Genomic DNA, 27375 nt, shown 5'->3' on the forward strand with positions numbered 1-27375 from the left:
CAGAAGTTTCACCTCTTACAATCCTCTCATCTTTGGGGACAAGAACTGAGAGACACACTCTTGTTTTAAGTGATCTATTTGCCTTTACAGTACTATAAAAAATTGAAAAATGAGTAATTTTATTGATGCTTTTTAAATATTTCAGGTTAACTAATGAGCAGCACAGCTTAAGCAGGTTGGGCAATGGGGACACTTTTTCTCCATTTTTGCTGAGTACATCACTTGCAATCATCTTTGCTGGAGGCATCTGCAAAAAGGTAAGAGATCACCTAATTCAGGAGAACATTAACCAGAGCACTACAGCACAGACGCAACACAAGTACATTTTCTGTGCTTTCATCTCAATAAGGTGTGCTCTTTGGGAACAGTTGAGTCATGGACCCATCACTTATTATTCGTACCAAGTGCCACAATCCTCAGCTGTGCTAAGGAAACTGCACAAAACCTTCTAAAGTCACTGAGTACAGTCACTCACGTGGGCTGGGGAGGAGCAGCAAGCACAGCTGTGAGCGGCATCACTGAGCCTGCAAGGTCTGAGGGCACCAGGGTCCTGCCCAGGCAGGTCCACACCACATGCTGTCCCCAGAGAGGGGCTGCAGCACCCAGAGCCTTCTCCCTTCCCAGGGCTCTGTTCCTGCCCTGGGGAGGCCATGAGGGGGCTGTGGTGAGGCTGTCCCAAGAAGGAAAGTGTTCTCAGCACGAAGAACAGCATTGCCAGCAGGTACAAGGGGGTGATCCTGTTAGGAGTAAACCCTTTTTATTTCAGTCTTGCCCCTCTACCCAGCCCTGGTGAGGCACACCTGGAGTGCTGTGTCCAGTTCTGGCTCCCCAGTGCAAGAGAGGCATGGAGCTCCTCGACAGGGTCCATCAGAGGCTACAGATGATGAAGGGATTGGAGCATCTTTCTTCGAGGAAAAGCTGAGAGTGTTCGGCCTGTTCAGCCACAAGAGATGACTGAGAGGGGACCTCATCAATGTACTTCAGTATCTCAAGGGAGGGTGTCAAGGGAATGGAGCCAGCCTCCTCTTGGTGGTGCCAAGCAATAGGACAAGATACAACAGGCAGAAATGGATGCTCAGGAAGTTCCACCTGAACATGAGGAAGAACTTTATCGTGCGTGTGACCAAGCACTGGAACAGATTGTCCAGAGGCTGTGTTGTCTCCCTCCTTGAGTATACTCAAGAACGGTCTGGATGCAATCCTGTTCCATGTGGTCTAGGATGACCCTGCAGGAGCAGGGAGGCTGGGCCAGACGCCCCGCTGCGGTCCCTCACACGCCGCCCCACGCCGGGCCTCCGTGAGGGCAGCGCCACCGCCTCCCGCCCTCACGGCCGAGCGGGCACCTCCCCCCGCACCACCCCCCAAAGATGGCGTCCCCGCCCGCCCCACAATGCCCCGCGCGCAGCTCCCGCGCTTCCGGGTGCGGGCCCAGGAGGGCGGCGGGCACGGCACGGCGGGCGGACTGCGAGGCTGCTCCGAGCGGATGCGAACGAGCGGGCGCGCAGTGCTGGAGGAGGCCGCGCCCGGACCATGAGGCTTCGACTGTGGCTGGTCCCGGCCCTGGTGCTGCTGTGGGGGCCGGGCGGGCTGGAGGCGCTGGGGCACCCGCAGCGCCCGCAGCGCTACGGTGAGGACAGGGCGCGACCACGGCAACCCCGGAGGGGAGGAGGAGGAGGGAGAGACCACTGCGGCAGTGGGGGGGAGGCAGGCACGATACCCCCACCTCTGCCGCGGGTTGGCGATGGGCGCTGTGTGGGGCGGGGCAGGGCAGCCCTTGTGCTGAGGGCATCGCTGATGGGCAGTGTTCGGGGGTACTGCTCCCTGCAGGGTTACACCATTGTTCACACGCGAGGTCTGCTGAAGAGTGTTCCTCCCAGGAGTTTGCCTTCTGTTAAGGCGGGCTAATCCCAGAGTAGGTCGGGTAGGACGGGACCGCAGTGGGTGATCTGGTCCGGTGTCCATGCTCCTGCAGGGTCATCCTGGATCACATTCCGCAGGATTGCACCCAGGCGGTTCTGGAATATCTCCAGTGAGGGAGGCTGCACAGCCTCACTGGGCAAAATCATGTAAATGGCATCCCTTCATAGTTCTGTCTGGAGAGTCACCAGAAGAGCCCGAAGCTATGGGAGCTGAAAGTGACCTCTAGAAAAGCTTGACACGGAGGAGAACCGCTGCCTTATTTAACTTCTGTAAACAGTTTTGCATCTTAGCTTCTGCTTTGCACTGAACATGTTGTCGACTTTCGTTTGATAAGCAAAAACTGTTCACTGCAATGGCAGATGGACTCTTGCATGAGGCAGTGGCTGTCTTGCCCTCAAGACCCGTGTCCTATGTACTTCTTGGATCCTTGATTTTGCTCCATTCTCCTCTCCTCTGTATGACAGTTGCTGAGCAGCAAAATTTTTGTTTCCTTTAAAAGCTTTGTCTGGCCCCCACATGAAAAACCCCTGTTTTGAAAATCAAAGGTACAAAAATGATTTTGTGACAAGTTCTGTTGCTTTCCTTGAGCCCATTGCTATGTAGGGCGGGATTCACATGGGGTGATGCTGACATTCAAATGAACAACTGAACTGTCTAAAGACAGTCTCAGAACACTGTTGCAGTGATTAATCAGCTGTACATTCCCACAGACAATGTCCTGTCCCTGAGGCCAGCAGGGACTGCTCCAAGTCTCCTTTCTTGGCTTGGATCTCTCAGCGCATTTCCGGACAGGTGTCTGCACCTCTGCCCTCCTCTCCTGCACCTGAGGTGCATTTGTGGTTCTGTGCACACCTCAGCAGTTTGTGGCTGTAGGAGCCTGGGAAGGATGGGGCTCAGTGGGGGATGCTCCAGGAAGTGTAATAGAAATAAAACAAACACAGCGTGTCCTTTCAACATCAGGGAGGTCCTGAACAGCTGTTGCATCTCAGGCTGTCAGATCTTCATGCTTGCTAAAGGACCTGTCTGCCCTGAGTTTGTGCAGTCTTTATCTGATGGCTTTTATCTTCTTGGCCCACGTACCACTGTGCCAGGACTATGAGCTCTTCAATTTTATGAAATACTGCATGGAGGAAAACCTAATTTCTTCTGGAAAAATTATTCATTTTCTTCACACCTGTAGTGACTTACATACCTATGCAATTTGTCTCATTTGTACTACTGTTTGTTGTTTAAGTGATACCATATTAGTCTATATAACAATTCTTAGTATGAGTAAAGAATCGTGGCTTTATTGGTTACTTTTGTCTATATATTTTGTGTTGGATATTTATTTATTTAGATAATATGATCAGGGCTGCAGAACACCATTTGTAATACAAAGGCAGCATAAATTTATAATTATGAATGGTTTTGGTCTTGTTTCCTTTCTGAGTAGTTTTTGGTCTTTAATAGTCACGCCAAGCTCTCTTTTCTTTGTGTTTTTTTTCTGTTTGTTTGTTAGGGGGGTTTTGTGTGGGGGCTTGTTTGTTTGTTTTTGTTTTCTTTTGGTTTTTTTTTTTTTTTTTTTTTTTTTTTGCTTTGAGTGGTAATAATTGTACTGATCCACTTTGTTGTCTAAATACAGTGAGGAATTCTTTTCCTCACGTGTTATTTCACACATTCACACCTTGAACTTCATCGCATTTCGTTCTGTTGTCTAGTAAACTAAATTTACAAAAGTATTTTGTGAGAGAACGTGAAAAATCCATGTGTGCTACATTAGCTGTTACTTTTATCCACACACTACTGCCAGATACATATATATGTATAGGAGGCACTACTGTCCCAGTACCTTATTTAGCCCCGGGTCTAGTAACTTGCACGTCCTTGTTATTGTTACCTGTTTGCCAGGTCGGGACACTGAATGTGTTTGTTGATTAGACCATTAGATGGTACCTGGAGTGGAAATTGGTCTGTTCAGACCCCCTGCACTACACCAGTGGCTCTTTAGTCCCATGCCACAGTTAGGAGTTGACCAGTTCTATTTTTGCAGTGCTTTGTAACTCTTGGGGTAATACATTCATATCCTGTTGATTTATTGGTCATTTTCTTGACTTGTAAAGCCTTTTCCTGAGTCTCAAACATAGGTATTTACATATATTCTATCATGACAGAAAGGTCCTTTTGGGGAACCTTTTACTCTCCTCTGCAGTGAATACTAAGGTCAGTTATTGGTACTGGCCTTTAGCATCCATTCTTTGGGCAGTATTTGCAGCTTACTTGCTTTACAAGCCCTTTTGGTTATTTAGCTGTGTGGTTTCTTCTCATAAAATAAAACATATTTCAAGTATTAGCTTTCTGCCTTTTACAAGCTGCTTTTAAAAACACCTTTGCCTATTTTATTGTGGTTTTATGTTCATCTTTTGTTGGAGTTCTGTTGTCCTCATATTAGAGCTTGGTTTTCTAAATATCATCTTTTCCTTCTAATAATTTCAATATTATTATTTTGAAAGCTTTGTTTTTACACAGATTAATTTTTGGGAACTGAAATCAGATTTCTGATGAGCAGTATCTGTAAGGAAGTTTCATGAATTAACATTTTGTGATTTCTATTGAGAACTTCTTGCTTATTACTCTGAGTTCAGTTTTTCAAGGAGGAAAAAAATTATACAGCGAAAAAAAGAATTTGACAAAGAATAGAATAAGTGATAAAATGATGTGGGTCATTTTCCATTTTTTTTGGCTGAAGTAATCTTAGGGTGTGGTGCTCCAGGATTCTAAACTGATCTAAAATGGGACTGCCACAACCTGACCTCAGCTTTCCAATCCCTTCCCCATTCCTGTGAGCACATTCATGGAATGTGAGCTGTCTGGAAACTAATCTCTTTTTTTGTTTGGTTTTTTCCTTGCTCTTTTTTTTTTTTTTAGTGGTTTGGGGTTTATTGTTTGCTTGGTTTTGGTTTATTTTCAGTAAAGGGTATAGTTTCTCTCTGTGAACTCCATTATTGTGGAGCAGCTCACAGTGTGACTGTCCAAGCACCTGCCCCATTGTTTTTGAGGGGTGGAAGTGGTTGTGTTCCAGGTGAGGGATGAAGGCAGAATGGTATCCACCTCAGTTTGCCTTCAAGGTGTTCTGTTTTAGTAATGTTGACATCAGGGATCAGTTTCTAGAGAAGTGGGAATCCAGTACTCAATACAGCGACTGATACTATAGTTTGGCCCCAGAAAAATTAATGGCAACTCTTTCAAGATTTTTCTCTTTGTTGTAATTTATCTCTGAAGATAACCTTTTATACCTATAAAATATTTATGCTGTTTGTCTTGGAGTTCAGACACATCTGAATGGTAAGAGAGTCCCATTAATGTACTTGAAAAGAGTAACAGTGCAAATGTCCAGCTTGGGTGCTGAATAGGTGAATAGGTACTGAATGTATCTAAAGAACTGTCTGAATCTGTATTACAGTACAGTGGTACAAGTGGTGTGCTGCCACTAAACAGCATGTGTGCAGGTTACCCCCAACAGACTCTGGATGTAAAATGTGTTTTACTCAACTGTTGCCCTTTTTGAGTGAGAACTTTTTGTCACAAGCTGGGCAGGGAACTAAAATAAGATATTTCTTCCTTTGCTGGGCTGATGATATATTTTAAATCACTCACTGGGGATCTTTTTCTATCTGCCAAATTGCACTAATAAAATCTGAGGCAGGTACCCTGATTTTCACCATTTTTTTCTCCACACTGCAGACATACCATGCAGAACTTGGAAGAGCTGCATGAGCTGGAGAAATGACCTGGTATAAATGGTTCAGTGCAAACCTACCTGAAGCACAGCAGAAGACTCGGATTTAGATTTGTTGAGTGAAAAAAACAAATGGTAGTGGTGTTGATGAATAAATCAGGGGAACTAAGTGATACAGAGGGCAGAAATAAATTGATTTACACTCAGTTTTGAATTCTTCACACTTGGTGTGACAAAATGCAGGAAGTCCAAAGGCCAGGAATGTAACTTGCTGCCAGAGAATTTAGGGATTGGAAGTTTAGCTCATTGTCAAGAATGTGCAGTGAGATAATTAGTGACAAAAATCTTAATGCAAGGTTAAATTTTATCCTGCTGGACTGAAGCTTTTGTTGGAGACTAAGGCAAGACCTAGGTGAGGGTCAAATGATTAATTTCTCTAAGATGGTCTGCCTTTTTTGTTACAGTTTCTTACCCCATTTGGACATCCTTTGAAGCAAGATTACTGTTTTAGATGGAGCTGGTTTTGCAGTTTGTCTCCAAAAACTGAAGGTTTTGTGTGTTTCTCACCATGCATCACATGGTGGAGAATTCAAGGACACACAATCTCACAGCGTGTGGTCCCTGTCCAGGATGTGGCGGGATTATTTCAAAATCATTGGAGGAATTGATGCAGTGTGTGTCTCTGTATAAACAGCAAATGCTTGGTGTAGACATGGCCCTATTGAATGCAAATTACCACTATTATTTTTGTGTTGTGGATTAGCAATCTTTTCCATGAAGTTACTTAATGTCAAGATTTTCAAGTACTTTTCTTGGGTTTGTTTTCATTTGTTCATATGAATAGGTCAGTGTTTCCATTTCCAACTGAAAAAAGTGATTGAAGTGTAATTTCTGCAAGAAGTACTCAAGGTCAACGAAAAGAATAATGTCAATGCTACATTAAATTCTAATTAATATGAATTACCTTTAACTGTTGCAAGAATTTTGATAATGGAAGCCTAATCCAGTGCTCAACATGGGTTTGATTTTCAGTAGTGCCAATTTGTTCTGACCTTTAAGCAGACAAAAAGTAGAATTCCTGTTTGCTTTCAAGATTTGGGGTGGTTTAATTTTCTCCCCAGTAAAAATTGACAGCTTTCCTGCTGCTGTAGATTGCTGATAGCAGCAGTGACTCATCTCAGTTTCATGCTTCTGCCACTCTGGAATTTTTGTGTGCATGTGCAGAAGCCCCAGCATGGATTTCTGCTCTGTGGCTGGAAGGGCTGAGTGAGGAAGTGCAGCCAGCCACACTCTAACACTGGCACTATGACTTTACATTCAGATGTAATTGTGTGTTTAGTAGTCAGCAGAGATTTGTCTTTGGGATAGAAGTTTATATTTAGTTTCTGTTATGAACAGGTTGATCCCCTACCCCAGCGTTTTTATAAACTGTAGGAGTCTGAGTTTGCCTGTTTGCCAGACTGATGATGGCACATGCTTTGCTGTGAACCCAAGAGCTAGGTTTCTTTAACAAAGAGCAGTTTATCCTGTTGTCCTTTTCTGTGATCTTCGTGTGCAGCACGTGAGGTTGCCTGTTTTGGGGATGTCCAGCGACCCTCTCGATGGTTCTAATGGTTTTCCCAATGGCTTTCATTCTTACAGATACATGTGATAGTACTGCCCATCTTTGTCATTTGTGGCCTGCATCTCTTCACAATATCCATCCCTGTCTTCCTGTGCTGCCCTAATGTGCATTATTTGTACTTTTTCCCCCTCCTTGACATTTGCATTTTTAACCTTTGTAGGCAAACGGACTGGGAAGTGGGAAGGCAAGAGGACTCTTATGAAGGGAGGCACCTGCAGCTGCCACCCAGTAGATGCTGATCCATAGTTGCTGAGGTGTTGAACAAGAACATGATATCCCTTGGTTTCCTTTCTCACATTTTCAGGTTTTCACTGAAATAGTAAAATTCTGCCCCTCAGTACCTGTGAGGTGCCTCAAATTTAGCAAGTTCATGTGTGACTGAGTCCATAGTTGTATACACAAGGAAAAGAAATGCAGTCAGAAGTGAAGGGGTTGGTCTCACAAGTGTAGTCTAGACAGTAATTAGTGTCTACCTAGAATCAGCTCCACTTGAACTTATTTTGTGACCCAGCAGGATTTTGTGATGTGGTATCTTTGTACAGTAGTGAGGCTTGTAGTTTTTTGGTAGCCAGACAAATGGTCTGTTTCCAGAGAACACTGCATCCTGTGACTGGGCAGTTCTTCTCTGCAGGATGTATGAAAGCATGTGATTTGGGGGTGGGTTGTGCTGGGGGTTTTTGGGCATCAAGTCATATGATGCTGTTCTGTTGTACAATGGGATGGCTGTATTGCCCTCGCTTCACTTTAATTATGAGGATGTTAATTCAGTAGGCTTCCTTATTTTTTATAATGTCAATGTTTGGCAGTATATTTCTTTTTTTTTCCTTTGGAAAACAGTCTATTGTCATTAATAGGACAAACTGTTATTAAATCAAGTAGATCCAACAGTATAAGTTTTGTTCCTCACTGGTCCTTATTTAAGATGTGATTAGTGAAGGAGATAATTTGCAAGGTTGGAAGTGTGTGAGGTAATGTGTAGGAGCCATTGTGGGTATTCAGCTGTATTCAAAACCACCAGAAACAGCAGCTTAATTATCTATACAGCTTCTACTAAACAGAATTTGCACCCTTAAGGAAATATTCCCACTGCCTAGAAACAGATGTTTATTTTACTGTGGGGAAAAACGTTGGACTAGTATAAAGGTGCTGCTACATGAACAAGTTTTTCCTGAGATGAACTAAAGGGTATTTAGTAAGCTGTTAGCTTTTCCATGATATCCATCACTGGCATGTCTGAATGTGTGATAAGGAGGGAGTAGTTGCCTAGTGTAACTGCAGGAGAAGTGCACTGTGGAGAGGTGGACAGTAAAGCAGCAGTGTCCCTCCTCTCCCAGCATGAGGGCTGATTAACCCTACCCAGAGGCTTCCTCTGCTGCTGAGTGAGTGCGGGCACCTTGTTTCTCACGTGGTTTGACTAGTTTGGTGCAGCTGGGATTGACTTAAAAACATGCCTTCTAAAACATTCAGCAGTGCTGATGTGGCTGACCATTCTTACTAACAGGTTTGTCCAGAAATGTGCTCAGAGTGTAAACTTTTATCTTGTTATGGTTTATTAGAACACTGCCATGTATTTGGTTCTTGCTTTGAACTGGTTTCTGATACAAGTTCTTCTGTTTACATGTTCTTGACGAGCAAAACAGCAACCACTCTTCAGTGGAAACACGTAAACATGATTTATCTAAACTGTTGAAAGCATGGGCTGTTTTGTGTGGGATAAGTGTTTCAGTTCACTTTGTATTGTGTCTCTGGCAATGTCTCTGTACCAGATGTGCTGGAGAAAGATGTAACAGCACATGCAAGGAGTTGTTACAGAACAGCTTTCCCACGATGAACCTTCTCAATGTGTCCTCTTTGTCAACAGTCTCCTAAAAACAGCATAAGCTGTTCAGAGAGGGTACCCACAAACATTTGTGCAGGACTGCATCACCTCCTGCCTGGCACAGACTGTTTGTGTGCCCAGTTGAAATGTGAGTATATTTGCCTTCTCCATTAGCACTCCCTGGAATGGTGCTGCAGCCAAAGGATCCGGCTGTGTTGCAGCCAGTGAGTGGCTGTTACTGCAAACACAGGGGCAGCTGTTTTATTAGGGTGATGGACACCTGCTTTAGCTCTTGTGCTTCAAGCTGGAAAGACTCCAGTCTGTGTTTCCTAGTCTTAATTCTGAGACTCTGAATTATATTTCCAATTACTGTGTTTGGTTTCTTCAATTAATATATTTTAAAGTACAAGAAGAGCATACAAAACTAAATAGTAACAATTAAAAATATGGAGCCCTTCTATTCAGTCACTCCTCAGCTGTATCAGAAAAATTGTTACTAGTCAACTGCTCATAAACTTTTGATAGGTTGATTGGAAATCAGCTTGAGATCAGAACATGGATGTAGTCGATGAGTACCGCATGAAATACAGCCTGGAGCCCCTTCTTCAGTCTTGGAGATGACACTGATCTAACAGTCCCACTGCAAAATCCTTCCTGAATGTGTTTACAGTGCCTGTTGTAGGACTGCTCTCTGTAGGCTTGTCATCCCATTCCAGTGCCTTTGACTGAAAAATTATTTCTGCTTTTATTCCCTTGGGATGATTGGAGAAATAACTGCAATTATTCCTGCAAGGCCCACTGATTATCTAGTGGTCTTTTTTAAATCCCAAAAGTAATTTTTTTTTAAATTTTGGATCTTGAGTTTTAGGTAGGAACACTTTCTGTCCTGGGATGATTTTGAAGAGAGTTCTAAAAAATATTAATTATATCTTCTGAGTTAAAACTTCACGCTTCCAGATCAGCTTAACCTTTCCAGAAATGATGCAGTGCAAAAGAATGCTTATGAAATGGCTGACTTGCCACATTTACTTGTTGGATTCTGGACAATAGATGGGGTATGAGATCATGGGAATTTACTGTTGCACTTATGAAAGCCAAGCTGGTTGGAGAAGGCTGACATTGGTATTTGAATTGCTAGCTGAGCACTGAAAGAGAAACTTCTTTTGAAGTACATGCAGTGGCCTCCAACTCAGGGAGTTAAGCTGTTCTCCCGTGCATTCTTGAGCTCTTTGGTGCTAGAGCAGAGTTTATGAAAAGATACTTTCTGTGTTAAGTCTGGAAGTCTAGTGCCAGGAGGCTTTTAGCCCAGAAACAAGGTGAAAAAAAAAAGAGGCAAGAGTTGGTGAGGTCAAAGCTGGGGGTAGAGGTGATCACTGCTGTGGATTTCTTCTTGAGAACTTTGGGATATTGTCTTTGTCACTGATGTTCCTTCCCTGTCTGCCTTACAATCCTGATTTCTGTATGTTCTTCGGAGGTTTCTCTCTGGGAAAGAAGGTACCATGAGGTGAAGGCTGTGACAATAAATAAATACTTGCCATATCAGGATGCAATTAAGAGGTTCCTGAAAATGACAGGAGTGCAGAAATCTAGGAGGGTGTGGAAGGGAATGAACTGCAAAAAAATGGTTTGGGAAACCTAAGCTCAGATCTGTTGAAGCCCATGGAAAATGACTCTTGGACCATAATGAAGATAATGGGGAAGGAATACCGGAAAGATTTTAAAACTTGAATAAAAAGTCAGGTATATGTTTTCTGTGGCTCCCATCCACAGTCTGCTGTACAGTTGGATTCTGTACAGCTCTGTGTTGTCTTTACAATAATGACACTTCGTCTTTTATTTTCAATAAGCCATGAACATGGATTCATTTTGCAATATGAACATCTTACAGGAAAATTTTGTTTTGAGTGTATTACCAATATATTTGTTCCACATCTGTCTGATACCATAATTAGTTAACAGATTATGTCTGGGAGCAGTGTGTCTTAAGCCTCTACTTATGTTGTAAGTAAAATTAAAAGCAAACAAATTTAGGAAGGGTAAGAGGAAATATGAACAAGTGCACTCTTGTTTCAGGGTTACAGGAACTGGGAGTGCCGTGTGTTTCATTTGTTACTTCAATAGAATCATCTTACTCATCTTCATGAACTTCTTAGGTCTTGTTCTTGCTACCCTTCCTGTGTCTCTGTGAGATATTTCCAGAAGGGTGTTTGTGTATATTAAGGTGGAGTAGGACTTGCCTACCAAATAAAAAAGCCTGATTTATTTTTTTTTAGCAGACTTCTCAGTTCTCTTGCCATGAAACTGAGACATTTTGTCTGGCCATAGTGGCAACTGCGTCCTGCTTTTTGGCATGGCTTTCTCTTGGTTCTGGTCTGTACTTCAAAGGCAGAGGTGGAAAAGGACAGTAATGTTTTGTAGCTGGGGTTGTGCCTCTCGGGCAGACCTTGTGCTTGGCAAGTCCCTGAACAGCACGGCAGTGGTACCACGCCTCTTGTTTCATGCCCCGTGTCCCGCACGCTTGGTCTGTATCATAAACCAGTGTTGGATATCCTGTGTATCAACATTCACTTTAATTGAGGGGTCAGCTCTAGCCTGAGTGTAGTGACAGAATCTCAAGTTTGATTAAAAGAATTCAGAACTAAGCAGTTTAATGAGTTTTTTTTCCCCCAGAATTGATTTCCTTGCCTGTTCCTACCCCTTCCTAGGTGGTTCTGGATGAGGGCAGACGCCAGATAAAAAACAATAATTAGAACAGGCTTTTTAACAAAAAAAAGAGCTGTTTGTAGGGGGAAGTTAGGCATTTACTCACTGCATGGCTCTAGTGAATCAGCTCTGCAGCATTTGGCAACTTAAAATGAAGGCCCTGCCTGACATGCAGCAGTGGAGCACGTGTGGGGAAAATCCCCACACTAGAAAACACGGTGATAGAAACTTGTCTTTGCATATAACCCGAAACACATGGTAATCATGTGCAGGTGCTCTCGACCTGAGGGTTGTAAACAGGAATCAGGGAATTGCAACTGCACTGCCCTTCCTGTGTTGCTCAAGGCCTGGGGAGGGAGAAGCCTGGGAACCACTGCTCAGTGCCGTCTGCTGCCCAAGAAAGGAGCTGTGTCACCCATGCCTTGCTCTGTGAGTGGGTCTGGTGCAGGGCCAGGAGGGCTGTGAGGGTCATCTTTGCTTCTGTGCCTTCCTCACTTCAGTGTACACAAGCACACCTGTGGCTGTACACTGCTGATTAATTCTCCCCACCCACCCACCCCCTTGCAAAAGGAAAGTCAAGGTGCTTCCCTTGCCCTCATCAGTGCATGCGTTCTTAAAGCTTTCCTGGGCTTTGGAGGCATGGATTTGGGGATAAATTGTGGTACTGAGTGTCAGGTTTAAAAAACCCATATTATTTCAAGAGCTATAAGAGTCTAGATTTCAAGTTGGCAATCTTGGTTTGTTGCACAATAGTTGGTAAAACAGCTTATTAGTGGTGCTGCTTACTTTAAAGGCCAATAAAACACATGAGATGCCTTTGGTGAGTGGGGTAAGCTAGTGACCCCACTAGCTAGGGACTCTGAAGGAATGCCTTCTTCCTTAGCAGAAAACGTCTTTGGTAGCTATCAGGTCTGGTTTAGAAGCATAGTTGGAAATGGAGGGGAAGGAAACAGGAATTTTTTTAAAAAAAGAATGTCTGGGTGAGCACTTCTGTCTCTTGGAAAGCACATCTGAATCCTCATTTAGTGCAATGAAGAGTGAACACCTCTGGCTGAGAAGGAAAATGGCAATGTGGGAATAAGAACCTGTGGTTAAGGCTGTAAATAGCAACTGAATCTATCAGTGCTAGTGGCAGCCAGGGTGGTTGTTGGGTGTCTCTCTGGGTGGTGGGTGCTCCAGAGAAGCAAGAGTGTGGATGGGTGTTTGGATGAAGAAATGCCTTACAAAGTAGCAGGAGGCTTTATCAGCAAGAGCAAAGCACTGTTTACAGCTATCCTGCACTTGTTAATGGTGAAAACATCTGCAGAATATTGACCTGAATTTGTAATTTGTGTACTGCTCCCATAGGAATTCAGGCACTTGGTCTCCTTTCTCTGAACAAGTTTTTGTGTTCTGAGTAGGAAAAGGAGTTTTGCATGATGGTAAGGTATTGGGAAACCAGGGTATCTCACCTGAGTAGTCTTGTTAGTTATTTCTGGTTGATTGTGCTATCCAGATACCTGTTTTCTGGCTACTCATGGGCAGAAAGGCCCAATACGGTCCAGTCTGCAATTAACTTCATTTAAGTCTGCTAGGTTGAACTATTTTCATCCTCAGACTCACGTGGGGACCAGCAGGTGAGGAGAGTAATTCACCCCAGAGAAATGGGGACGTTTTCCCCATGTAGAACGTGGGGCAGCCAGGGAGGGCTTAGATCTGCATTGTTGTGGCAATAAAAATGATGAGTTGGTTGCTCAGAAGTTGTAGAAAAGGTGAAGCAAACTCTGTCTCTCTCAGATTGTCTTGTCTCACTATGATTTCTACTTGTGTACACAAAATAGGCCATTACAGAAATATACAGTAGTTATCCTAAAATTAGAGCAAACTGTGGTCTTGCTGTTAAAATGGGAGTCTCTGGTTTGCTCTTTTTTATGTGTGCATTTGGAAAGAAAGTCTTTTGAAACTAAAGCTTTCCTTGTTGGTCTTTCAGACACAGTTGAGTCCATGCTTTCAGACTACGACATCCTCTCCCTGTCTAGCATCCAGCAGCACTCACTGAAGAAGAGGGACCTCCAGCCTGAGACACACGTAGAGAGGCTCTTAAGTTTTTCAGCCCTGCAAAGGTAATTAAATCATCAGCGATGAAATAGCATAATATTTTCCTTCAGTTTCTGATGAGTAATGTGCAGTTTCAAACCCAGAAATTGTTGTCTTGTTTTCTGTCATCACTGGCCAGTTCTTCTAGGTTAGTGATCTGCATGGTTATATGACTTCAGAGAGGCTCAGAGGAAAGGGGAAAGTAAGTTCTGTTGTATTTCTCTGATGGCTGAAGTGACAGTAATTTAGGATTTCTTTTGCTTTATTTTTATGTTTAGTTTCGTGTAGATTACTCCCACTGATAGGGTTGAATCTCACTTATACCTCATCTGGCAATGTTGTCAGTACTTCTTGTCTGTCCTCTGGTGCTTGAAAATTTCAGCCTTTGGTTTGGGAATTGTGGGTGGTTTGCTGCCCAATAGATTTACTGTATTTCATCCTTTGGTTGTTTGGTTTGGTTTTGGTTTTTGTTATAAGATGGGAAATAAAAGCTCAGGTGAAAGGGGGAGGAGAAGTAGAAGGGAGCAGGCATGAAGATTGCAGAGATTTTATTCTGTGAGTCAGAAAAATGCCTTGCAGGTATTTTAGTGCTGAAACTGAATCTGAAATGGGGAGCAGGGTCAGAATAACACTTTGTATTAACAAATGTAGATTCATTTTTGTTTGTCTGACATCTTGTCCTCTGTGTATTCATGTGCCTTCCCCTGTGTCATCTTCAACTGTCATGCAAGTAATGCATAATTGTTGAATCTCAGAATGTTTGAAAGGGCATTTTTTTTGAGTTTGGAGGGGCAGCTATGAAAGGTTAATGGGATCAGATGTCTGACTGTCCCTGTTTTGCACTGCCTCATGCACACTGGCTTTAGGGTGAGGTTGCCAATGACGATTACAGAATAATTGCAGAGGAGCATGCCAAAAATCTTTGACCCAAAGCCCACATAAACCAAGAGCCCACGAGGCTTCTTCTAGAAAAGGGATACTTCTTGGGATAGTTTTCAGTTTTTGTGACAATATATTGTAAAAAATGTAGAAAAATGTAGGGAGTTTAGATTTGTGTTTATGGTCTTCTGCCTGTATTATGTCAGAAAGTAAGAACTTCAAAATAATTTATTTTCAAATAGATGGAGAAATTTCTTGGTCTGATTCTTTTTTTCTTTTAATAGTGACCAGTAACTGGTTTTGCTTAACTGCAAATGGAGAAGGCACATCATGGGCAAACTGACTATTTTAGATTTGGGGGGTTATATTTTTAACTTTTTTTAAATTAAACATCTGTGTCTCTAAAATATTTACAGTTATCAATTACACAGTATATGTTTTTGTAGCCTGCTTATCAGAATTAATGCTTTTTAACTTCTTTTGGACCCTCAGTAAAATGGAGATTGAATGTATCTGTTATGCGTATACTCTGCTTAAAAATAAATGTAAGTAAATTCTTTTACAGGCACTTTAAATTATACTTAACTGCAACTGCTGAACACTTTTCAGAAAAATTTCAAGCATTAATTGTGGATGGTGAAGGCAAGGAAAAGGAGTATCATGTTCAATGGCGAGACTTTTTCACCGGACATGTCGTTGGTCAGTATGAAGAGGCTATGGGGCAGTGCTGAGAAACCACAGCTTTGCTCGGGTCTCTTGGGCAGAGTAAATGGTGTATTTCCCTCATTTTCATCAGATGTGGTTAGGATGAAGAAAGAAACGTAATTCTTATCCTCTTGGGTTTTCTGGTTTTGTTTTTGTGGTGTGTTTGGGGATTTCTTAGGTTTGGTGGGTGGTGGGGTGTATTGCGTCAAGCTCCTAAGACAGGACTCTTGTGTTGAGTTTGGCAGGACAGAAAGGTATAATTTACTTAAGCAGCAGCTTGCAAATTATTATTTTTTTTAAATGCTGATGGTAGTTTTAATTCCAGCTGGAATGTAGGACTTGAATGTTCCTTGCCCCAGAACACAAAGCCAAGGTAGAGGTGATGCAGTAATGCCTAGACTGTTCAATTAAAAGACTTAAAGATAGTTCTTTGTAGATTACTTCTCTGTAAAGAAAGATGCCATGCTCCACTTTCATGCAGTACTAATGCTTCTGCTAAGTTGTTTTGATTTCTTTGTTGCCTTTGTGATGTGGTGAGACTTTCCCACTGGAATGCAGGCTGACGCCGTGAAATTGCTGTCTGATAGTAGTTAGATGCACACTGCTTTTGTTGGCAGTAATATTGTGTCCCCCATTACTAATCCCCAGAGCTATCTCAACACTTTCTGCAAAATTTTCTGTTAAGTCTGAGTCTCGTTGACTGTGCCTATTGGGAAGTTAAGACTTGGGAGAAGGGCTGATTAATTTCATTTTTTTCTTTAAATGGAACAGTACAGAGACTGAGAAAGGTAATTCGTCATGAAGTTTAGAAACAATTAGAAACTCCCAACAAACAGTGTCTGTGCAGGAGCACATGCAAACAGCTGAATTAATTTAATGCTTCCATGCTTATGTTAAAGGAGAGCATAATTCCAAGGTTGTGGCACATATTGGGGATGAAGATTTTACGGTGCGAATCAATACTGATGGAGAAGAATACAATATCGAGGTATGCTTTGCTGTGATGGAAAACTGTATCCAGACAATCACCTTCTTTTCCTCTGGGTGTTCCTCTGCCTTGTTAGTTATGTTGACACTTCTGTAGCTCAAACTAGATTTGGTGGTAGTGTTTGTTTTGGGGTGAGGCGGGAGAGAAATAAGAAACCAATTTGGCTTGCAAGTGTTGACTTTTATTAGTGAGTAACATTCTCTGACAGTTGCATGCTTTAGGTACATCAGGGAGAAGGTATATTTTAAACAGGAAGGGGTTTCAGAAACAGAAATGGATCATGTCAGAAGTTAGTGGTGATCATGGCCTCTAACAAACTGTGGCAGTCTAAACAGAGTCTACATCTGTGAAGCTTTTTAAAACTGGCTTTGTTACATCTTGGAAGTTTTCCCATTCTTAGAGCTTCATTAAAAATCTGATGTTTTGTCTGAAAATTGGTTATTTTTCCCTACTCCCTTGTTTTTCACCATTTTACTTGCTTTTGTTATTTTGAACTCTTGGTTAAAAAAAAATTCAACAAGTATATAATTAAAGACTGTCATAATGAGATATTCAGTGCAGTATATTCCCAGACACAAGCAGTATTTGAATGGCTGAATAACAGTAATTATGGCTGAGTGTTATATGGATATTGTAATTGTCTCCAAACCCAAAGATACACAGAATTATGGGTAAACCTGAGAAATCTAGTCATGTTAAAGTATAAAAATGTGATCAAAATGCCCAAATCACTGTACTTGTGTTTTACATTGAGAACATACAGTATCTGTTTGCTTGTGATGTAAAGCATTTTTGTGTTTATGCTCCAGAGCAGTTGTGGGTGTGCTTGTTCCTCTGTGCAGCCACCCCCCTGTTCCTGGCTGGCTGTGTCTCTGCAGGGGGGCAGGCAGTGTGTGAGGGGGGAAAGGCAATATACAGCCGGGGGCAGGCAGTGTGTGCAGCCTCTGCCCTGCTGCCTTGCTGATGCTGTCCCCAGGTCAGCTTTGGCCACTACCAGCCCTGGGTGAGATGATTGCAGTCACAGAGGGAGCTGGTCTGAGTCTGTTCCCCAAAGGCAGCATGGACAAAGCTGCTCTGCCATTTCCTGCTTTTGTTTTCAGGGTAGTTGTGGATGGTTTGGAAAGGCTGTGGGCCGTTGTGTAAACCACTGCTGCCCTCACACCATGCCTTAGTGTGTGAAACCTTCAGTTCTGTGCTGCAGACACGTGGCTGCTGACGTGGCACAGCCTTCACATTCTGTGACCTTTTTGCTGTGAAGTGAAAGCACAGTGTGCTACATGATGGCTGGCTGAAGCTGGAAGAGCCCTGCCTCAGGGCCAGAGGAGACCCAGAGCCAGGTGCACTATGCTGTAGGTGCAGGCAGTCTGTACTGCTTGGCTCTGGCCAAAGAACTCACCCTGTCTCATATTTGGTGGTGTTGCTTTAGCATAAACATTCAGATAAAAATAGGACTTGTCAGTAAATTAAAAAGATTATTTGTATGCATCTGCTATGGGAATTGGTGTCTTTCCTTGAGATTTCATGGTCTTTGGTTTTTTGATCATCGAAGAGCCCACATTCTGCTGTGTGCTTAAAGGCTCTCTGTTACCTGCCTCCTCCTGTGCTTCTGGTCAGTGCATTGGTTAGCAGTTAAAGATATCCTTCTGGCTCCATGCTCTTACAGAGGGGAGCAGAGAGGAACCTGAGAAGCCTCTTCAGCTTGCTCAGATTCTGAGGAGAAGAAAAATTCTCTCCTATGGCTTTATCAGGTAGCTGCCACTACTTTGTTAAGATGCTCTCAGACTTTTGGATTCCCGGGTAGCATAAGAGAGTTGACTTCTGTTGGCTTTCTTGGGGATGTCATTTTATCGGTAGATTTGTTCCTGTGGGTAAAGTGCATTTGTTAATTTGTGTGTGTAGCCAGAAAACTGTGGAGATACAATGATGCATACATAAAGTTTTTTACTTATCTAGACTTTGGGTTCATTGTGTTCCTAACTTCTCCTTGTGCTGTCAGCCACTGTGGAGATTTGTAGATGATGTGGAAGATGAAAGACTGCTGGTCTACAGATCTGAAGATATCAAAGATTTCTCAAGGTTGCAGTCCCCCAAAGTATGTGGTTATTTAAAGCTGAGTGAGGATGAACTGCTGCCAAAAGGACTGGAAGACAGGAAACAAAATGAAGGTGAGTGTCCGTTATGTAGGAGAGCAGCATCTTTGAAACAAATTAGCTCTTTGAATTCACTGTGGGCATGGAGAGGGGAAGCAGCACTCCTCATGCCTCTTTAAACAACTTTGTACTTCTGTGCACTGTGCAGCAGGACCTGTTTGGCCTCTATGGTCGCTCAAGGAATCCATCTTGAGCTATGATGGGGTTTTGAGAGTTTTTGGTCCCGCTTTCCTCTGTTCTTTGCTGTGTCAGCAAAAGCTGGGATAATGGCTAGGAACAGGAGGAGGAGAGGTGTTGAGGCTGTGGTGATGACCTTAAAAGCTCTATAGGTAAATCTGATGAATAACTCAGTTTCACTGCTGTGCATTCTTTTCCTTGCAGTAAGTTTGAGGACTGTTAGGAAGACAAAGAATAGCTATTAAAAAAAAAAAGCCCCAAACTAAAACTAAACATCACCATTCTCCTCCCAGGAGCCCACCCACGCTCAAATTCAGGTCTTGAATAAGGACAGTAGACTCAGCAGTCGTAGTAGTATTGAGTGGTTTTTTTAAAATATTTACTTTAGAAAGCACCCATCGGAAGAAAAGAGCCATTCCAGAGAACTCCAAAAACACGTGCAAGATGTTGGTAGTGGCAGACCATCGTTTCTTCAAGTACATGGGCCGTGGGGAAGAGAGCACCACTATCAACTACTTGGTAAGTAACACCATACAGCTTATATTGCTTTTGTACACATGGCTTTTACCTGGGAAAATGCTAGATCGTGCTTTAAAAATATTCTACAATGAAACTAATGTAGTTCAGTAGTCTTCAAATTTCACTTAAAAACAAATTCCTTCCTGTCATACACTTCTGTTAGATATGCCATTTTCTGCCCAGGAACTTCTCTTTTCTCAGTCAGAGCTCTAGAGTCTCCTGGGTTTTGAAATCCACTGCAAATGATCTGAGCATTTTTAAAGTTCTAGCATGTTTAATGAGAAGTTAAAGCAACTCATATAGATCTTCTTTTCCAGATTCTTTCAGGATTCTCTGTCCAGAACAATAAATTAGAAGCAGGCCCAATAAACCACTTGTTTGGTTGTACACTGGTGGTGTGGATTAACCTCAGCAGGCTGCTCAGCCTCAGGCAGCCACTTGCTCTCCCCTCCCAGATGGAATGGGGAGAGAATCAGAAGGGTAAAGGTGACATAACTTGTAGGTTGAGATAGAAACAGTTTAATAGCAAAAGCTGTTCACAGCAGCAAAGCCAAACAAGGGAGTTAATTTACTGCTTCTCATCAGCAGACAGGTGTTCAGCCATCCTCAGGGAAGCAGGGCTCCATCGTGTGTACCAGTTACTGAATGACCCAGCTGAAACACTGGGCTTGTCTACCTGACAGGTTTTTGTGGACTAGAACAAGGCCCTTCTCCCTTTAAGCAGAAGGGGAGAGTATGGGGGTTTGGGGAGTGGAGACAAAACAAATGAAAACAGGTTTGGAGGTCTGTTGTTCATCTAAAGTCTCTTTCTGAGCTTTACTCCTTGAAATGCTAATCACTCTGTTCCACTTTTGCTGGCGTTTTGACCTTTCTGTCCCCAGAAATGCTTTTACATTCTCCAGGTGAGGGGGCCTCATTTGGTGTGTTTGCAGAAGTGCTCTTATCTCAGCATCTGACATGTGCTGAGGCTGACCCCTGTTGTGTTTCCTGGGTAGACGGGTACTATTAACAGCACAGTGATTGGAAAACTAAAGCATAAACTATTACTGAGTGGTTCTGAATGTCACTTCTCCTTCTCAGCAAGTTTGGTGGTTTATATTTAGTAGAAGGTGTTTTTTAAGAGAACAGCTTGAAAAGGGAGGTATTGATTGTGAGCACTGACAAGAGACTTTCTGGAACTTTGTGCTTGAACCATAATGAGGAAAATAATAGGTTTTTGGCTGGGTGAGGGAAGCAAGCCTGGGGGGTCAGTTAAACTAGTTAAGCTCTATGCTGAAACAAAGCAGTAAAAGCAGCTCCCTCCTCTGCCCTTCCCCTCAAAGAAATCTGGAAAATTAGTGTTTGAACAAAGTGTTTCTTAAAATGTCTTGTTCTTAATACTATTGCTATTCCACTACACAAACAAAAGTAATAAATGGAAAAGTTTGTGCTACTTTTTTATTATGGAAAATTTTCAAGTATATTGGATAATACTGATCCAAAACCAACAGTACTTGGACCCAGGGCGTTTGTCTTGTTGCCTTTCACGAGGTTCAATTTTAAGTCAAGTGGCTGTTTCTAGGTAAGTATGTAGCAGTTTTTTGCTCCATGGAAGCTCACTTGGGTAACTTGTTTTCTCTTCCACACAGATTGAGCTGATAGACAGAGTAGATGACATCTACCGAAACACTTCCTGGGACGATGGAACCTTCAATGGGTACGGCATACAGATAGAGCAGGTATTCACTGCACTCTGCAGAGGGCTTCCAACTTAAAGGAACATGCTTTAAACAGCAGTGCTTCTGATTATTTTGTCTGGGTTAGAGCTAAAGTAATAAAATCCTACATTATTAACCCCAGCCAGGAGCACTCTCAAATTGCATCTTGCCAATGTTAATGATCTGACATGATGCCCATTTTCAGTTCCTTGCAGTGTTTGAGATGTGAATTTTCAGGGAGAATTTTTCCATATTTATTACTGATTCAAAAGTGCATTTTTCACCTGAATATGAGCAAATTTTGTTTCATTCAGACATACTCATGCATTTATCTCATATACCTATTGCTACTGCTTGGCTTTCAAAGTCTGAGTGGGCCTCAAACCCAGATGAAAACAATCTTGCCTGAAGAGCTTTAATGACTCCCTTAGACAACATGCTAGGCTTGTATATGGACACGGGGAATGTTGTGACTTCAGTTTCTGTGATGGTGTCTTGAAGTGCACAGAAATCTGGAAAACAGCATTAAAAACAGGAGTCCATCAGCTCAGCATACTGCAAGAGCTGTGATATGGGACATGGAGACTCATGGTACAAGCCAGCTGCCCCTTTGCTGGGAAAAGATCTGCAGGCATAAAGAAGAAGCATTACTTGGGTAGGGAGGGGGTGGAGAACATGATGAGCTGATTCTGGATTACTGGGAAAGTGGCAGTCCTTTAACATAGATTTTGATTACCTAGAGCTCTGAAATTATTTGGGGTTATTTATACTGGTTTTATTTGTCTGGGGTTTTTCTAAAAGTAAAAGGCATCTCAAAGCAGAATTTTACAGTGGAAACTTCTGATGTTATCCTGTAAAAGGGTTACTTACAATGTAGTTATGATTTAGTTAGTGTATTTAACTAGCAGAGGCTGGAAAGTTAATAATAGAATCATGCTGAGTCTGAATTTTTCTCCTTACAGATCTATTAAGATATTTAAAATTACATTGAAACCTTTTCTGTAGCTATAAAATTGACAAAAATTCCTGTTCATTGTTGTTGCCCTTTTTGACATGTAGATTATTATCCACAATGAGCCAAATAATGTAAAACCTGGAGAAAAACATTATAATATGGCAAGAAGTTACCCAGATGATAAGAAAGATGCCTGGGATGTGAAAATGCTGCTAGAGGTAGGTTGTAACCCTTGAAAAATTGTGGCCCTTAACAGAAAATTGCTCATTCATATGGCTGCTCTGTAGTAATGGGTGAAAGTCCTCTGCTCCCTCTGCATGATGTGTAGATGTCACACAAAGTCAAACCAGCTGCTGTGCCCTGTAGCCCTTGGTAAAGAGCTCCCTTGCATAATTACAGAGCAGACATCAATTAGTCTTATTAATGTGGTCTGAGTCAGGCAGTCCTGATATGTCTGGCCCTGAGACTGACTGCCTTGTGACCTTCATCAAGTTATTGTACTTGGCTTTGTCCTCCCTGTGGAAAGGGAAAATGAATAGACAAGTTATGTAAATGAATGTGTACAGTGTACTTGGGCATTAGTTTAATTTCCTGCAGCTCTGCAGGACTGCTAAACAGCTGCTGTTTTCTGACTTAACCAGATCTAGGAGGTACTTGTCTGGCACATTAAATAAATATTATTATCTGTGGACTTCTAACAAGCACTGTAAGCTAACAGGAATTTGACTTTTTTTTTTAAGCAATTTAGCTTTGATATTGCAGAGAAAGCAGCTCACGTGTGCCTTGCTCATCTCTTCACATACCAAGATTTTGACATGGGAACGCTTGGACTGGCTTATGTTGGCTCTCCCAGACCTAACAGCCATGGTGGCATTTGTCCTAAAGGCAAGGCTTCTTCTTCTTCTTCTTCTCTCCCAGTTCTGGGTTGGAAGCTAGTTTTTGTTTTTCATGTTTAATTCTTCTCTAAAACTTTCATGGAGTATGTTGTGTTATTTGCACACACTCTAGGAGCTGGTTTTTTACATAGAAGGGATGACTGGGTTTTTTGGCTGGAGCTGGAAAAAGGGGGAAGGATAAAAGTCACTAAACAAAGTCGCTAAGCTATCTGGTGTGAGCAGGCTGTATAGAAAAAACCCTGTTCTAAGGGCTGCTTTGTGTGGGCACATCCTGTAGGGATTCTGGAATGGCAGATGATGTTGTCTTGGAAATTTCTGCTGTTTTTGCCTTTACTGCAATACATGAGCTGTTGGAGCTGTGCTTGAAAGATTCCCAGCTCCAAAAATTGGCAGGGTCTCACTAGTGAGCCTGTGAGAACAATAAAGCTGTAAAGCTGTTCATTTCCCCAGACAAGTATCCCTCTCTTCCCAAAAGTACCCTGAAACTCAAGAAAAATGATTCTCAATTTTAATTTGTTTATTTCTCACTCTTTCAGCTTATTACAGTCAAATTGTAAAGAAGGATATCTATCTGAACAGTGGCTTGACCAGCACCAAGAACTATGGGAAGACCATCCTCACAAAGGTAGAAGAGTATCCTGCTCATATGCGTGTGCTGGTGAATGTGTGCCATGGGATTGTGACAAACTCCTGTGCTCTCTCAGAAAAGAGCTGCTGGCTTTCCATTTCAGTGAGATCTCTGAGGACAAGGATATAGATCATAAAACAGAAATCATCTTTTTTGTTGTAGCTCACAAGGGGAGACAGGACTGAATGGAACTGTCTGTTGAACTCACTGTGAAACAGAAACAGCTAGTGTCTCATAGGAGCTGTAGCTTCCTAGATATAAACAGGCTTTTGATGTCTGAAGATGAATTTAAATGTGTTTTGTTTTAACAAAAAATCCCCAGACAAACAACAAAACTCTTAACAAAACAAACCCTCAAACAGAGCAAGCAGACAAAGTAGGAGGTTTAGTTTGAGCCTTTTAATGAAATTCCTCCACCCGATTTTTGTGTGTCCTGAGTAACTAGAGCAGAGAACAGTATAGTAGACAGAGCTTATTAGTGTTAATACTAAGCTTAATGTAATTTTATGCTTCCTGGATTTTTTCCATACTTTATGAGATAGTAAATGCACAAAAATATGAACATTGTCTCACTTGTAAAGACACCAGAGCGGTGCCTATGTCTGCCTCTATTAAATCTTTGAAGTTGGGCATATTTTACTTTTGCTGACTTCTGCTGGCTTCTCAGCTGTGCTTTTCTGTAGCATGATTATAATAATAGGAATTTATAATTGATGTGTGGGCTAAAACTTGGCACAGAAACTGTCAAGATGATAGGGAAAAAAGACAAAAAAAAGCTTTGTGTTAGAGGGATGTTGACAGAGAGCTCTAGCAATAGCTGTTGCCATGCTATTTGCATTTGTTCAATCTCCAGACCGGAGTTCTGCCTTAGATTACAAAGGAGGTTTAGTTTTCTGTCTTCCCAGTGGCAGGCTTAGGGCTTGGGATGATGGTTCACATTGATTTCACAGGGAAAGTGCTGCATGGTTTCCACTTTGGTCTAAAAAAACCAAAACCAAAACAACTTCCTTAAAACTCTTCTCCAAATGAAGCACAGTGAAGCCCAGGAGGGACGCCCAGGCAGCTCTCCTGTCTCTGGCTCCCACACTGGCCATGCTTAGTCATGCACTGGGGCAGCTCATGGCAGCTCTTGGTCCTTCCTGTGCCCACACAGCAGCTGCAGTGACAGCTCCTCTCCAGAACTGCCCAGTCTCCTTGTGGTTATCTTTATTTCTGTGTGAGTTTAATTTGTGGTTGTCACCTTGTGAGCGTGACACCATCTGCTGGGGAAGGTGCCGTGGGAGGTGCGCAGCGAGCAGAGCCGGTTTGGGATCCTCAGCACAGGCAGGCGTGTCTCACATAAATGATGTTGGAAATCCATCCCTGTTGGGCCACAATTGTAGGTGTCTTTCCTAGAAATCATGCAGTAGTGGAGTTTATTCAGCACTCCTAATGTCGTCATCCATTTAGAAGAAACAATTCTAATGGCAAGATCTGTTAAACAAGAGATTGACTAATTGTAGCAGCTGTTGTTTGTTTGGATTGGGTTTTGTTTGAACTTTTTATGCCTTCCAGCTACATAGAAGCAAATTTTCATATTTAAGCATCTGCATTGCCTTGAAAACAAGCTTGAATTGGTATTCTAGGATAGTATTTTGCTTTTAACAGTGATTTAATGTTCAAATCTAGTCCTTGAACTTAACTTTGAAAAGGACCACAATTTTATTTACCTTAGTTTCTCCAGAAAAATGTTCACAGGCAATTCCCTATCATCTTGGTGTATTTTAGTATTGCTGTCGGCCTAGAAGTAGCTGGGATCTTCTGTCCTTTACTGGTCAGACTAATTTTTTCCAACATTGTTTTTTTTATGTTCAAAAAAGGAGGCTGACCTGGTTACAACACATGAACTTGGACATAACTTTGGAGCAGAGCATGATCCTGACAGTCTGCCAGAGTGTGCCCCCACTGAAGACCAGGGTGGGAAATATGTCATGTATCCTATTGCTGTCAGCGGGGATCATGAAAACAACAAGGTATGGTTGTTTAGTTTTGCATCAACACAAAAGTTTCTGCTATGGTCAGTGACCCTTTGCATGGCAAATCTATTTAGTTAATGATTCCTGTAGTTTGAAACCACCAGAATGTAATGGATTAGTCATAAGAAAACATTTGCCTGCAGTTGGGTTCCTGTACACAGCTCATCTGTGTAATCTGGGTTTCACTGGAGTTCATAGCATGTCAAGGTGCATTTTAATTAGTTGTTTGTAATTAGCTGTGGCCATATGTTGCTACAGGTAAGTCCCAGCAAGAGTCAAATCCAGCACCTTCAGTACCACACAGTGTTGGAGTGCTCCATAGCTGCTGTTGGAGAGGGGCTGCCAGGTGCCGCAGCCGTGGTGGAAGCTTGCCCTGGCACTGTGGGGTTGGCGTTGTGCCTGTTCTACAGATGAAACCCAGATGAACAGGGGATGCTTGGCCTGCAGTCTGCCTTGCCCTGTGCCTGTGCCCAGCCCCTCTGCCCAGAGGCAGCGCAGTCTGTGCCTCCTGTGCAGCTTCACATCCTGTCCTGGGGCCGCCGAAGCCGTGGGAGAGCTGGAGCTGTCTCTGAGCCAGACTGCGTGGGGGAGCCCCTGCAGTGTGCAGCAGTGTCTGTTACTGGCCCAGCTGTTACTGGCCCATCTTAAAGTTCTTCCAAGGTATCCAACTGGCAGTACAAAGGGAATAACTGCATTCTGGAATGCCAGGGCTCAGAGATATGGGGAGGCTGTGGCTGTCTTAGATGCCAGTTGTTGACAGAAAGGTACACTCAGTGCTGCGTTTTTCCTCTGTGACTCTCTAGATGTTCTCAAGCTGCAGCAAAAAATCCATCCATAGGACCATAGAGGTCAAGGCCCAGGAATGCTTCAAAGAGCGCAACAACAAAGTGTGTGGGAACTCCAGAGTGGATGAAGGCGAGGAATGTGACCCTGGCCTCTTGTACCAGCTGGCTGATCCCTGCTGCTCTGCAGACTGCAAACTGAAAGAGGGTGCCAAGTGCAGGTAAGGGGAAATGAGCTGCAGCTTCTCTTTACACAGGAGAGAAGGTTGGGTTGGGCTAAAAGCTCCTAAAGCCACCTGCAGTGTCACAGGCCCCTTTCCTGGCTTTAAGGCTGAATGAGTGAGCTCACAACAGTGAAAGATTTCATGAAAGGCTTCTGTATGCATACATTAATTTTTATAGCATTCTGTTTGTTTTCCTGAGAAGTGTCAAGAACCACAGCCTTGCAAATTACTATTGTGTTGTCATTGTTATTACTACCATTATTATTAAGCAAACTTAGGCAATCAAAAAGCATTTAAAAATTTCCTGTCCACGCTTTCTGTGCAAATGCAAGTTTTGTTTGTGTTGGAAGGTAGCTTTTTACACTGGTGCATACTGGTAATTCCAGAATGCTGCAAAATGTGTTTGAGCAGACAACACAGTGACTACACTATATGACTCCTCTTTCTGTTGCTGCTTTATGGGATGTTCATGGCCTTGTTGGACACTGCATTGCAATCTTTTTTTTTTTTCATAGTTCAGCTCTACACTATGGAACATTAGAGAGCTTGTGCAATTCCTGTTGTTTAGCAAGAAAATCCACACATTTTAATGAGTGTTTTTGTACTAAGGGCCTTCATGTATTAGGTGAGAAAATGAATGTAAAGACAATGCAGAATCCAAAGTAGGAAACCTTCAGGACAGACAGAAGGGGGAGAAATGTTTGGGAAAGAAAAGGGTGAAAGATCTTGTCCTAAGTTGCACAGCAGGTTACAAGAGGTTGATCCAAGTGCCTTGAATAAATACAAGGGTCCCTCTCTTGTCTCTCAATATATTGTACTTTCTATGTGATTTGGCCTTCAATACATGAAGAGTGAGTATGTATGTAGAAAGGTGGTTGTGAGAGGGGGCAGAGAGGACAA

General features: G+C 42.6%; 1 protein-coding gene across 1 annotated transcript in view; it reads left to right on the forward strand.

The window, feature by feature from the left end:
• Positions 1-1404: 1404 nt before the first annotated feature.
• Positions 1405-27375, forward strand: part of ADAM17 (ADAM metallopeptidase domain 17) — a 34626-nt gene continuing 8655 nt past the window's right edge. The window contains exons 1-12 of the mRNA XM_030945066.1: positions 1405-1627; positions 13754-13886; positions 15305-15438; positions 16344-16432; positions 18429-18597; positions 19148-19278; positions 20907-20996; positions 22035-22148; positions 22671-22815; positions 23363-23451; positions 25314-25466; positions 26273-26472. Of these exons, the coding sequence (XP_030800926.1) occupies positions 1531-1627; positions 13754-13886; positions 15305-15438; positions 16344-16432; positions 18429-18597; positions 19148-19278; positions 20907-20996; positions 22035-22148; positions 22671-22815; positions 23363-23451; positions 25314-25466; positions 26273-26472 (1544 nt within the window). The 5' untranslated portion in view covers positions 1405-1530. The remainder of the gene's footprint in view (positions 1628-13753; positions 13887-15304; positions 15439-16343; positions 16433-18428; positions 18598-19147; positions 19279-20906; positions 20997-22034; positions 22149-22670; positions 22816-23362; positions 23452-25313; positions 25467-26272; positions 26473-27375) is intronic.

This window comes from Camarhynchus parvulus, chromosome 3 (genome assembly GCF_901933205.1).
Source record: "Camarhynchus parvulus chromosome 3, STF_HiC, whole genome shotgun sequence".
In the NCBI taxonomy this organism is placed as follows: Eukaryota; Metazoa; Chordata; class Aves; order Passeriformes; family Thraupidae; genus Camarhynchus; species Camarhynchus parvulus.